This window comes from Lepisma saccharinum, chromosome 26 (genome assembly GCF_977018435.1).
Source record: "Lepisma saccharinum chromosome 26, izLepSacc3.1, whole genome shotgun sequence".
In the NCBI taxonomy this organism is placed as follows: domain Eukaryota; kingdom Metazoa; phylum Arthropoda; class Insecta; order Zygentoma; family Lepismatidae; genus Lepisma; species Lepisma saccharinum.
Window position 1 is genome coordinate 49,118,042 of NC_139254.1, and position 14,688 is coordinate 49,132,729.

The 14,688-nt window shown below is 39.4% G+C and overlaps 1 protein-coding gene across 3 annotated transcripts in view; it reads left to right on the plus strand.

The window, feature by feature from the left end:
• Window positions 1-14,688, plus strand: part of LOC145979488 (alpha-tocopherol transfer protein-like) — a 192,678-nt gene that overhangs the window by 164,156 nt on the left and 13,834 nt on the right. For all 3 annotated transcript variants that reach the window (XM_083112416.1, XM_083112414.1, XM_083112415.1), the window contains exons 5-6: window positions 6,004-6,197; window positions 8,491-8,601. In XM_083112416.1, the coding sequence (XP_082968542.1) occupies window positions 6,004-6,197; window positions 8,491-8,601 (305 nt within the window). The remainder of the gene's footprint in view (window positions 1-6,003; window positions 6,198-8,490; window positions 8,602-14,688) is intronic.

The window sequence follows — 14,688 nt, forward strand, 5'->3', positions numbered from 1 at the left end:
CGTTACTCAGGACAGACCAGGATCACTTGCCAGCCCGAGCGGAGAGAGACGACAGGTAAACTTAATATTTCGTGAAGAAGGTGCCCGACCTTTTACCTCTCCCTTTGTTGCGTATTTGGCATGGCTTTAAGCTAACGTTATACGTTTGAGCTGCCGTAAGGTCCAGTCATCACGATCTTTGCCATGTTGCGTAACGGGGAAGGAGGAAGGTCAATACGGGCTTTTGTCAAATTCATTTTTTGCAGTTCGGTTACACAACTCGTTTAATAACAGATTATTCCTTCTAATTTGATGGCCCACTAGTACTGAATCGATTATTACGAAAGAAATCAAGTAGTGTTAAAATATATATATATATATAGATTTTTTTTTGTCTCTCCACTCCGTGACCGGCTGAAATATTCCGTGTATCCTTTTTTTTTATAAATCAACCTGATCAGTGACTTGTTTCCGCATCATCTCAAATTTCATTCCACTATTGTTGGGACGTATTTCAACACTGGGTGTAGGTATTTATATTTAATTGTTTTAATATTTGATGAAAATTTGGGAAGGGATTAAAATGTGTGTATATAAGAACTAAATTTTGGGGAGAGACCACTGTTATTTATTGTAAGTTGTTTAAATGGGAACTATAGACAAGAAAGGGTAAAGTAACGGATAAATGAATGTAAAAGAAGTACTTGGAGGTCCGCTTTATTCTAATTTGTATACAATATAGACTCCGAGGATTTTCATTGGATTGTTACATTTTGCATAATTTAAAAACATTGAATCTATTGTACTAATCAAGTCACTGTTACCCTTTTTACAAAAACCGATCTGTTTATGAATAAAAGTTTGTTTAATCGGACTATAATTTTGATCAATTCAAGAATAGATTAAGTGATTATTGTTTTGGAAAGGGAGTGGACGTAGGTTGATCTACCGGATTAGAGAGAATTTATCTGGGTTGTTCACGGGCGTACGTAATCTTCTTGGGAGGGGGAACTAGACGATTCCCCCACTTCTCAAGAAGTTTACGTTAACCCAGATTGCATGCACTCGGCGATTTAAGTTGTTTTGTGTCCTGGAGGAATTTCAGAAACAAATCGATCCACGAGATTCAGGGTCCTACTTTGGGCCGGGCGAATGAATAACATCACGGTAGCAGCTTCTTTAAACATAATACCTTTCAATATTGTATTTTGAGGATTTTTGGGCTATTGGGTAGCACTCTACATGCAAGATTGAAGGGTAACTATTTAAATAAAATAGTATTCGCCACACTACGTTAATCTTGGTAACGTGTTTTAGTTTTGCAGTTGACTCAGAACTTTTGATGCGCAACAATGGAAAAGAAAATATTTAAGAAGTGGAAGCAAAGCTTCATATGTTGATGAAAGCACAGTTCATGTGTTTTGCTGTGAGACTACATCAAGGCTTGATGATACGTTTGTTTGCACTGAGTGTCACAATACTTTTCATTTGAATTGTGCAAAGCTAAAGTCACCAAAGGAAAGTAATTCTCCTGGTGAATTAACATGTCTCGCATGCAAAGAAAAACTTTCAGTTCCTGTTGTTGCTGTTACTGCTGATTTGCTCGCGTCATTGCAGCGAATGCTGGAGGCAAATTCCAGCAATCTGGAAGCTAAAATGGCAGAACATTCTAGTAATCTAGAACTTAAAATCCAGGGAAATTCTAGTAATCTAGAACTTAGAATCCAGAAAAGGATTACGGAAAATTCTAATAATCTAGAATGCGGGAACATTCTGATAGCTTGAAGGCTAAGTTACATGAGAACTCTAGGAGGTTAGAGGATAAACTTCAGGAAAATATGAATATCTTGGAGCACAGTTTACAACTAAGACTAGAAGAAAGCAGTAGCGTAGCGTTCCAACAAGAACGCGGGGATCTTAAATAGGGATGTAACTTGCCCTTCCCGATTAATACTTGTTGATGGTAGAGACAGCCCTGAACGGGCAGGTACAAATATCTAACTTATCATTAAAATAGACTCATGATTCGGATTAGACTGAAGTGAGCAATGGCAGAATGCGTGTCGACTAGCTTACCCTGTTCGGTTTAGAAATAAGACCAGTAGCTCCTGCTTCTCCGATAATTTCAGATTAAAAATACCACGTGTCGCTCTCATGCGCACCTATTTAAACCCTCGCTTGGCCTCTCGTCACCTCTTGCCAAAGGCAAGTGTTCTTACCATTTCCTGTGAAAGGCTTACCCAACACATTTCTGAGCAGGAGCTGACAAGGTCTGCTAGGGTCAATATTTCTTAATCGAACGGGTATGCTACGGTAGAACTCTTGAGTGCCGGCTAGAAGCAAGGATGGAGAAGAAACTGTCCCAGAGTTGTTCACAACTCGCTGCGTCCAATTCAAAAATGGGACGGAGGATCGAACAACTGACTCTGCAATGTCTGAAGGACAGCAGAAGCATGTCAGTCAAATTCTCAGCAGCTGGAATCCAAACTCCATGAAACAGTTGTTCTGTTGAGGGAAGAAGCTGAGCAGACCAAGGAGGACTTCCGAAAGGAAATCACTGAAACGCAGAGCGGTTTCAGGGAAGAAATGTCCAGAGAGTTGGATAACCAGGTGACCAGTATAGCATATCAGCTGAGAGAAAACCTGAATTTGCGAGTTGTAGAGACGGTGGCAGAAAACCTTAAAAGCAGCACGGAGGGTCCTAGAGAGAATGCTGAAGAGTGGAAAAATGATATGGAATCAAAACAAAGGAAGCTTTCTTCAGACATACTGCTTTCATGTTATTGCCAGAGATGGAGTAAGATGACTTTAACAGATTCTTCTTGAGAGAGATAGTGAGAGTAGTAATGTAAGGTCCCATGTCAGGCACCAGGAAGTAAATGTTGCTATGTCATTCTGAAGAAGATGAGTATCGTCGGAAGTGGAGATTTCTCTCAAAATTTTACAGTCATCTGCGAAAAGAAGGTAATTGCTAGAGGGAGCTGTGAGATGGTCGACAAGGTCGTCCACGAATAATATGAATTAAACTTCGAACTTGACGGGGGTAACAATATCTTCTTCAGCGACTGCACTGGAATGAACAAATTTTATCAGTCATTAGTTGAAATGTGTGTTAATAGATGGCGCAGAAAGACATATCTCGAGTAGCAGCATTGTGCAAGTCCAAACACATTTTCGTTACGCTTGATAATAAACAGGCTGTTTGGATCGCAAGCTACGTGATAATAGGAAAAAAACTCTGTAGCTGTGAAATGGCAAATATAAAATATGTACAGGTGCAATAGGTCTCAGAGAAATTGCAGTCGCATTGAATGTGAGTAAAACCTGCGTGGCGAACACGCTAAACAAATTCAAGCAGCAAGGTACAGTGGTTGATAAACCACGCTGCGGGCGTCCAAGGGTAACGTCTGTACGCGATTATCGCGAGACTTGCCACACGTTAGCAACAATGGCTTGGATTCAAGCGAGGGGAATCCCATTGTTACCTTGACCAGCACGAAGTCCGGACCTGAATCCTATAGAAAACCTATGGAATAACATTGGTCTTCGTGTAACCAGACGCCAGCCAAGGAACTTCCAGGAACTTCGTGAACAGATCTCCGAATTATGGAATGAGATTACTCCCCAAGAATGCCAGAAATTGGTCCGCAGCATGAGAGAATGTGTGCAAATGTGCTTGAAACTTAAAGGTGAACCTATTGACTATTAAAATTTCACACTTCATTCATATAATTTCAGGAGAAATGTTTGTTTCCAAGAATATGTTCAAAGTTATATATACTTTTTCTGTTTGTCTGAAAAAAAAAAACATGACTAGGTGGTCCTAAACGTTTGGTAGGGAATGTAATACCAATAAAAATACTAATATTTGAAAATTGTCCCTTACATCAGATAAATTAAATTTAGTGTAATTAGGTTTAGTTAAGAATGATTTTGAGAATCAATAAAATAATAATATAGCATGCAATAATTTACATTTACAACAAACTAAGGCGCCTAGGCTTTCTACACCATATATGTAGATGACGTCATCTATGAGAAAACTGTCTGATCATCGTCCCCCTCTGTTGATACCTTCACACAAGCTTGAAGCTTATCCTGGTCCATTATATTTCTTAATTTAGCACCTAACGAAACGGACGATATTTTAAATGCGTTCATTATTTTGACTTTCTAAAGAGGACTAAGTCAGTGCTTATTACTACAAAAAAAAACAGAAAAAGAACGTTTTATGTAAAGTTAAAGTGAATTAAAGAAATCCAAAGTGAAGATGGTAGCTGAATTTCTTAGCTGTTGTCCGAATGCTCGGTCAGGTTGCTGAATTTTTAGGGAGAGCCCTTTTAATTTCCGGGTAGGGGGGGGATTTCACCCGGCCACCCCCTGAATTCATCACTGCAGACAATCACAATCGAAATAGCAGTGGTAAAAATGACGTTTTGAAAAGTTGGTATGTTTGTCAACATTTATCTTGTAATATTTAAATCCTAAAGCTGTCTATTTATTCCCAACAGATGGCAGTGGAAGTAATCTTAGGTATAAAGCTAAGTGTAGTACGTTGTAATGCAAACTTTCTGAGAGTTCAAAGCTATTCCATTAACAAAAATATGGCTCGTAACATCCATCAGCTTTGGATTTTCAAAATACTTTGTGGAGCTCGAATTGGGCAATTTTTCATTTATCACTTCAGATACTTTAACATCTAGGATTACAGAAAAGTTTGGTTAGAAGGTAGAAGGGGTATAAAGCGGTCCATACACAGCAGTAAAAATACGTCGAATTCATTAAATTTTACACGCAACGTAGAAATCCGACAGTATTTGGGGAGCTGTGGATGATACGCACAGTAATTTTCGTACGCATCAAAAAGTTTTAAGGGGTGACCTTCCACGTCAACCTCGCATCCACGTAGTACATCCTGGATTGCATTTTGCAGACTAACGAGGTTCTGGCGACTGGTCCTTTGGCCAGTATAAGGTACTAGTTTACTATGGGGGTGACACCTATAAATAATTTATTTCGCACTTTTTTACATTGGTAACGTACTATTTTGGAATGCGGAACATTTCCTAAGGTGAAATAATGCATTTCTAACTAAGATAATGTTTATTTCTTACATTTACGAGTACTTACTGTTACTTGTTATCTCCATTCTGTAACACACATTATGGCGATAGTGAACTGGTTCATAGCGCGTTATGTGAGTGTTTTGTCGATTTATTCAGTGTTGCAACCTTCTTTACCGGAAAATACCTACTTTCGATTTGAAATTATGCTAATACCATGCAAACCATTGACGTTAGCCTCACAAACCATTGACGTTAGTCGCACAAACCATTCATATTAACCCCACAAACCATTGACGTTAGCCCCACAAACCATTTTCCGTAAGGTTAGGTTAGGCAAGCATATTAAAAAAAAAAATACTTGACACGTCATGTTCTAGTGAAAACACGGCGAGTTTGAAACACTGACTACGGGGTTTACGTCATCTAACACACGGAACATTGTGTTCTCGTGCAGAAAGCAAATGGCGGCAGAAGAAACAGCGTGTCGGACAGAGATTTTCGCAGAAAACAACATGTATTCACATTAAAATGTATCAAATCTACATTCACGAACTTCCACAACGCTAATGATTTCCGTAAGTACTTTCTTTTGTAAATTTGAAGAAATCCGTCACCCCCATAGCAAACTGTTTCCCAGTATAAAACTGTGGCCTCCCCGATGGCACATTGCTATCTTCGTCGCCTTGTAATCAAGGGGTCCCGGGTTCGATATGGCACAAAAACGATAAAAAAGGATAATTCGGAAGTATTAAGGTGACTAAGCCTAACCTACTCATAACATGTAAAATAGTAACTAAGAACACGAAGCCGTAATGAGTAGAGCGTATTGGTGGATGTCGGCCGTAACAATCTTGACGTCATTCGTTCGAAGGCTAGGCATGTGTTCCATGATGGTGTGGGTATGGAAACAAAGCAGGGAAAACGCAATCACTGGTTAACAAAATGTTCCTCCTTTCAGCCAAGTGGAAAACGGGGAAAGTATCCTTGGACGAGGTGTTCAAAGGCTGCGTCCTGCTCTTGGAGGCTGCACTCCTGGAGCCGAAGACCCAGGTGAACGGAGCACTTGTCATCTTCGACATGGAGGGCCTCAGCCTCTCTCAAGTATGGCAGTTCACGCCACCTTTCGCCAAGAGGATAGTCGACTGGTTGCAGGTGAGGGAGTGACTCTGGGTAATTGCAGGGTTGTTAATGGTCCAGTAACCCATAAATTCTTCAGGACCGGAACCTTTTTTCTCTCGCAATTTAAATTCGGTCCAACTTGCGTGTATTGTTTATTTTTTTAAAAAATCGTGGACCGTATTTAAATTGATCCTGAAAAAAGGTTCCTCGACCTAATGAATTTCAGCCGGATAAAAAAGGTTCCTGGACCGAATTTAAACTCAGCCGGAAAAAGTTCCTGGACCGAATTTAAATTGAGCCGGAAAAAATGTTCCTGGACCGAATTTAAATTGAGCCGAAAATAAATTCCTGGACAGAATTTAAATTCCAGCCGGAAAAAGTTCCTGGACAGAATTTAAATTCAGATAGTATTTTAATTGATCCGGAAAAAAAGGTTCTTGTACCGTATTTAAATTGATCCGGATAAATGGATCCTGGACCGAATGTAAATTCATTCAGAAAAAAGGTTCCTTGATAATTTAAATTCATTCGGAATAAAGATTCCTGGACCGAATTGGAATACTTTACAGATAAAAAAGGTTCTTTACGGTCCAGAACCCATTTATGTTTGCTGATTTTCTCTCCTGGACCGGAATTAAATTTATTAAAAATAAAAATCTCTGGACCTTTAAAAACCCTGGGTAAATGTGTGTAATTTAGGGACAAATTCAGTTTAAACAAGGAGAGAGTTGTTTCGGGATTGTAAGAAAGAATTTGTACAACATAAAACTTACTTTTGTCACCACAATGTGTTCCTTTTTAGGCTTACAGCACGATAACGTAGTGTCCACTGAAGGGAATTTATCGAATAAATAGTTTGTCTGCACTTTTTGACGCTAGATGTAGCGGCGGTGAGTATATCTCTGTGTGAACCTGATGCAAGGAAGTAGACAAATAGCGGTGTTTAAGTCAGAACATTTAACAAATGCCTATCTTCTCCTTTAAGCGTTCGTTTGATTAGTTAGCATACACCACGTGACCCTACACCACCAATTACAACACTCCAGAACATAAAGAAAGTTTGTGGTATTGATGAATTAAAAGACGAATAATTGGGGAATAACTGTTAGAATGGTGCGTAATACATGCAGGGAGATTTAATATCGCCTTGATATTTTACGTGCCACACATGCAGCACATACGGGATGTTATACGTGTTGTAAACAGAATTTTTAATAAGATCTTTTAAAGACAAAAGAAATGCGTGTACGAGGGGGGTTCAAAAAGTTTCCATATCCGTAAAGAAATAATTCACGTGAGAACACAAACTTGTGTAAGTTGAATAGGTACAACCTTGTGTATGTTATATGCTAAATATGACTGCAGTTGAATAATTACTGTTTCCTCTTTCTGCAAGGCAAAGCTCCCAAACAAATCCATGAGGAAATGTTTGCTGTATATGATGAAGAGTGGCCATCGCATAGTGTTGTTGCTGAAAGCAAAGAAAGTTCAAAATAGTGGAAGCGTTGTGATTCCCTCTCTTCTAAAAAAGCAAAGGCCAAAGTGTCTGCCAAGAAGGTGATGTTCTTTCTGTTTTTTGGGATGAACGTGGTGTTATCCTCACGGTTACCTTCCGAAAGGCCACACAATTGCTGGGGACTATTACGCAAACCGTCTGGCCAAATTGCGTGCGAAAATTAAAATTTGCAGCCGAGGAATGCTCATTCTGAATGACAATGCACCTGCCCATCTCATCGTGTTCTCGTCAAAGCATGAGTGTGGCTGATATTTTGCCCTATCCTTCATATTCTCCGGATATTGCACCTTCCTCTTCCCTAATATGAAGCAAGCATTGTCAATATGACAATGACGTCATATCAGCGACAGAGGAGTGGCTAAACGCCCAATCTCCAGCGATTTACAAAGAATGGTATTCGCAAGTGTTTGCGACGGTGGGGAAAATGTGCAACACTGGGTGGTGACTATGTAGAATAGACATAATCTTTCTGTCCAGTTTCAACTTTGTCCGGTTTCAACTTTCTCCGACATTTTGAACTAGGTGAATATGGAAACTTTTTGAACTCCCCTCGTACTTTACTTTATTTTTTTTAAATTTATCATTGAAATGTGCTCAATAATTTATAACCATTCTGTACATATGCCATGCTAGGCTACAATCAGAAGAAAATTATTAATCCAAATTCTAAAGCTGTTCGTTTTGCGAAGCAAATCTTCGCACTTCAGTAAATAAGACTTGAATATATTGATTTAGTTTCTTCTATCGTTGTAAATAGAACATACAGAGTGTATATAAGTGACGTCTACTTATCCTCGTTCCTTGTTCCAGGATGCTGTTCCAATTAGAGTGAAGGCTATCCACGTGGTGAACCAGCCCTACATCTTCAACATGGTGTTTAACCTATTCAAGCCCTTCCTTAGGGAGAAGCTTAGAAGCAGGGTGAGTAAATAGGGATACAAGGTCACAGACGTCGGTTGTGGTCACCATAGGCGTCCTTAGAAAAGTCCACTTAACTCCCCCTTCCCTGGCATTTGGAAGAGTTGCTAATTCTTCGGTTATTCTCTTTATTTGTACTCCTAGTTTCCGTTATGATTTTTTCCTAAATTCAAGCCTTCCTTCCTATGTTTTATTGAAAACTTTTGACACCGAAAATGCGCCTGAGAAGCGAAGCTGCATGTACCGGCACCCGCAAATAAAAATAGGATACGTGGGTTCCTCAGTACTCGCTTCTATTCAGTGTGTTGCCTAACTCAACGGCAATGACCGAATTTGCTACTGAAAAGTTCACTCCTCACAGTAGAATTGCCGCGAAGCAAGGATGTCAGTATTAAGTGTCCTATTATTATTGCTGGTACGTGTACATTACAAATGATTATACAGGGTGTTTGAAAAAGAACTCCCTAGTTTTAAGTATACATTTAATAGGGAAAGTAAGAAAAAACTTACATGAATGAGTACATATCATGAAAGAGGATTCCTTCAAGTTTTATTCAATGTTAGTACACCTCAACGTGGGATCCATTTGTTGTCCTGCACACGTCGAGACAATATTCCACTTCTCGCTACGTATTCACCAACATTTCAGGTGTAACTGTCCCAACCGCAGCGACGATTCTTTCCCGTAAATGATTGATGTCTCTGATCCTAGCACTGTTCACAACATTTTTTATGTGGCCCCAAAAGAAAAAGTCCAGTGGGGTTAAGCCTGGGCTTCGTGGTGGCCAAGGTATTGGGCCAGCCCTGCTATCCACCTTCCTGGAAAGCGAGTGTTAAGAACCGCACGCACCTGTTTACTGTAATGAGGTGGGGCGCCATCTTGTTGGAAAAACACAAGCCCCTTTTCCGCCTCAATATCGTCCATTTGGGGAAAGACGTACTCTGTCAACATGTCATGGTAAACGTCCCCGTTTATTGTTTTTTCTACAAAAATGAAAGGACCAACCAACCACACGATCTTCCATCAAACCGCACCAGACATTAAGTTTGGGAGAATCACGTTGATGCTGAATAACTTCATGTGGATGCTCTGCCCCCCAAATTCTACAATCATGACGATTCACTGTTCCACTGACATGAAATGTAGCCTCGTCAGAAAAGAGAATGTTTGGTAAAAAATTGTCATCATCAATTCTGTGTAGAAAGTCAACAGCAAACTCATACCTTTGGATTTTATCAGTAGGTTTCACTTCATGTAACAGTTGCAATTTGTAGGAGCGCAACTTTAGTCTTTTACGAACAACATCATACAATGTACATTTAGGCACTCCTAATTGTAGACTACGTCAGGCCAATGACTTCTTCGGGCTCCGAACACACGAAACACGGATCTGTTCAACAACATCTTCGGAAGTTCTCGGTCTACCTGGTGATTTACCTTTTAAAACACTACCGGTTTCCTTGAAATACTTTAGCCAATGACGGATAGTTTTTGCTGTAGGTGGTTCACCACCATACTGACGTCTAAAATTACGTTGCACTGTTAGAACTGACTCAGTTTTCACAAACCAAATAACACACTGCGCTTTCTGTTGCGGAGTACACATTGTTGCTGAGTTGCTCTGCACTACACGAACGCCGGAACTGAACTGAGGGAACAAAGGAAAAAACACAGCACTGGTGCCGTCTCAAGGTCAAGCAGACCTACCAACTGCAAGGGTGCCAAACTTGGAGGGTTGATGAATCAAACACCACAAAGTAGAGTACTGTATGTCACTTTGTACAGATTCTAGGACACATTAAAACTAGGGAGTTATTTTTCAAACACGCTGTACAAGCAAACGTAATATACAGCGTGTCCACAAAAACATCCGGTGATTATAAACGACCACAAAAATTCAATTATATATATATTACGAGATTTATACCGATACTGTTCGAAAGAACAGCTCAAAAAATTTTAGCGGATGTGTAATTGTTGGCGTTAACTACAACAATATATGACATAACAATAAGAGTGAAAAAAGCGAAAACAATCTTTCGATTGTTACTGTGTTATTGTAAATGCCATTGTTGATAGAAGCAAATGGTGTAGAGGTAGCCTGCAGTTAAACATCCCTAAATCCTCCGTGCCCAAAACCCATCTCGATGTTCGGGGTTTTCTAAATGAGAAACTTGAAGGAAGATGGTTTTGGCGCTCCGGAATCAAAGATGCTGTGTTCTGCAAGTGGCCACCGAGGTTCCCTGACTTGACTGCCTATGACTTCTTCTTATGGGGTCACATAAAAGATCTTGTATACGTACCTCCACTGCCTCAAGATCTGGAATATCCGAAACGTCGTATCATTGCCGCCATCGGGACCTTCACTGTAGACGCGTGTGGCACGAGTGAGAATATCGCCTTGATGTTTTTGGCGCGACACGAGGAACACAAATTGAGTGCCACTGAGGTAGATAGTTAGGTATTAAATTTTTTGAGTTTCTGCTTCTAACGGCACCAATTTTATATAAATATGAGTACCGAGAGCGATACTATATGTGTTTATAATCACGGAATGTTTTCTGGACACGCTGTACTATATAAACAAATTAGACACCACTGTTTTAAAGTCAAAAATATACAGCGTGTTCCGTTCAAACCTCCCACATTTAAATTCATAATTGCTAAAAGGTTATGATACATAATGGAACGTTAGTGGTACTAAACGAAAGAGAAACTCAAATAATTTTATTGTATGACCTCGAAGTTCACCGTTCTCTCACTATGCAGCGCCACAATCGCATAAAGCACAATGGCGACTCCGCAGCAGCGCGCACAATCTGTATTCTGGTATGCAGAGACCAAACCTTACAGTGCAAAGAAATTCTCGGAGAGAATATGAAGGAGAAGCACCTGATGAGAAAACCATTAAGGCATGGTGTGCGAAGTGTTTGGAGATTGTGCTTTATGCGATTGTGGCGCTGCATAGTGAGAGAACGGTGAACTTCGAGATCATGCAAAAAAATCTTTGAGTTTCTCTTTCATCTAGTACCACTCGCATTCCTTATGTTTCATTACCTTTTAGCAATGATGAATTGAAATGTGGGCGGTTTGAACGAAACACACTGTAATATAAACTATACGACGCACGCTTTTAGAAGCGATATCGGGTGGGGCCACGCAGAGGGTGTGTGTGGCGATCAACCAATGGCAGGAGTGCAACGTTGTACAGTTAGGAGACTGTGGCGCGGGAGTTAAAAGCCGTGTTCTGTATTTTTCTAGCGCGCAAGAAGTTTTCATGAAACTCGCCACTTTAAGGTTCATCATAAGATGGGGAAAGACATTTTGAACCTGACTGTCCAAGTCCCATGAATTTCCGTCGCCTACAGCCGGAGTTATCGTTCCTTGAAGAAACAAGGGAAACATCACCTTCCATTTCCTTCAGCCTGTTTTTTCGTTGCCACCGTGTTGACGCAGCTGAGTTGTTGTGTCTAGGGAAAACTGTGGGTGTTAAATTCGCCTCGATATAAACAATGACCCTTCATTGTTCTGGGCGTTCTCGAACATTGAAAGTCTGGGTCAGTTTGAGTTCAGCGTTTTCGTAGGAAGGCCGATGTAAAATTATTCGCTTGCTTATCGTTCACTCGTGAGCCACAAAGAACAGTGTGTGTGTTCTTTTTATTTTAAATAATGTCACTCTCAAAACCTAGCACCAATAGTGCACCAAGGGTGCAAAATCGAATCATTAACCTCCAGGAGAGTGACTCGGAAATGAGTGAAATCAGTGACACGGAGACCGAGGAAGACGACGAGAGAGGTGATGAATAAATACCTTCAAGCTTCTTTCAGGTATGGGTTTCTCGTATATGCTACAGTGATATGATATTATAATCCCGTGTAGAAATATTCACTATATTATTTCACTGTACTCATATATACTGTGCATGCATTATCAAAATAATGGACACCGCAAAGTTTCTGTCCTTCCCTTGCGCTAGCAGTTAGTTTGGCAACAGCGCAGTAGCACTGGCTGGCTATTGGCCGAACTTATGTTCCTTCTAAAAGCGTGCGCCGTATAATGTAAAAGTATAAAAGAACAATCTTATCTTAAGATTCTTAATAGTGTACTACATAGTAATATATAAGATACAATATTATATAATGTATGCAGCTTAAATTTACTACATAAAATTACTATAGCTCTGAAATTCTTCCGTTTATTATAAATTATTTTTCATTGGTAAAAATGAAATGAATACTATTCATTTTAAACACAATGTATTTAGTTTTATACTTATTTAGTAACAAAATGTATAAATATATGGCGCTCTAAATGCCTCTTTCTGATGGGTAGTGAGCTACATTTTGAATTTAGAATATATTTCTGCTTCCTTACTACTTTTACTAACTTTTATTTACCAATTTTTGATCTTGGTTTCTCCTTTACTCTTTTTATATTTACTCCCCCATACGTGTCCACAGTGTGAGCCCTGGTTACGCTACAACTAATAAATGAATAATAATTATAATATTATATATTATAATAGTTACAATAACGGCCCATTTAAGGAGACAACGTTTTGATTTTTACTCTTGAATATTTTACTGCTAGTGCACATGTCACCATCATATTCATTCATTTTGTTCTCTAATTGAGACGTCCAGAAATTGAAATGACAAGAGAAGGAAAACTGAACGAATATGTTAATGGTTAAATTGCCTGCTAATCGCCGCAGATTTAGCAGTCATGTCACGAATTTTGATATCAGCTGTAACAATGTGACTACTATGCTTCAGGACTTCACTAATATCATCACTAGGGCTAGGATTTTGATGACCTAAAAATTCGTAAAAATGCCCTTAAAAAGATACATTTATGACCTAAAAATTGCCAACAAATGACTTTAAAAATGACCTAAAAACCGTTAAAAATTCCAAAGTAAAATTTTATTTGCACTTCAAATTACAGCAACTCTAGTATGCAACTTTTGACAAATTATGAGAGGTTACTGTTCAGTTTTGAGTTGCAGTGTGTAACGAATATTTTCTGTAAATTTTCAAAAAGAAATGAATGACGATTGTCAGCTAGCACACTTTTATACATAGAAAAGCTCCTTTCAACATCAACAGAGGTAATAGGGGCATATTTAAAACATACAATGTCACTTGGTTCTAATTCGGTTTCAGAGTCTGGCAATGAAAACGTTTTCCCACACAATACGTCACGAATAGAACATATTATTGTGTATCCTGTATTTTTCCCTAGCACTTTCTGCATCTTTTCTCTCACTTGTATTCCAACAGTACCTGGAACTGCTTCCAAATTATCCTGAACTTTGTTAAGGACATTAACTTGATCAACCAATGTAGCTCCAGATGTCTCGAGTGAAGTTATGGCAGAAGGTAGGAAGCCGAAGTTGGACTTTATATAGCATAATTTTCCCACCATTTCGGGATCAGCCAAGAGTTCCTGTGCTTGTCTTATACACAATGGTTCACTGCTGTCGAACGAGGTTACAACTTCTTTCACAACTTTATAATTTTCACAATAGTAACCACAAGCCTCTAACCATGTACCCCATCTAGTAAGAATAGGAGCTGGTGGCAAAGGCACATCAGGTGCATGAGATCTAAAAGCTAACACTCGTGATGGGGGACTTGAGGAAAATCTTCTTAATGTTTGCAATCAGTTGGTCTACATCAGGAAAGTGACTTCGCAGTTCTTCAGCAATACGGTGACACGCATGTGCAAGACATGTTACATGTACCATTTTCGAGTACAGACCTTTCAGAGAATTCCCTGCTTTAACCATGTACGGTGCCGCATCTGTTACAAAAAGCAACACCTTGTCATATTAAATGCCGTCGGGCCACAATAACTGCATCGCGTTATTGAAAACTTTGCTGATCGTTGAATAATTCACTTTTTCTAGACATTCACAATTTATTAGAAACACTTGAGTAGACTCGGATTCCTGCATCGTACCAATCACTACATTTGCAATGTACCGTCCGAGTGAGTCGGTACTTTCGTCAATTGACACCCATATTTTTTTACCATGAATTTTCTGCCTAATTTGATCCATTGTTTGGTTGTAGCATTTCTTGAC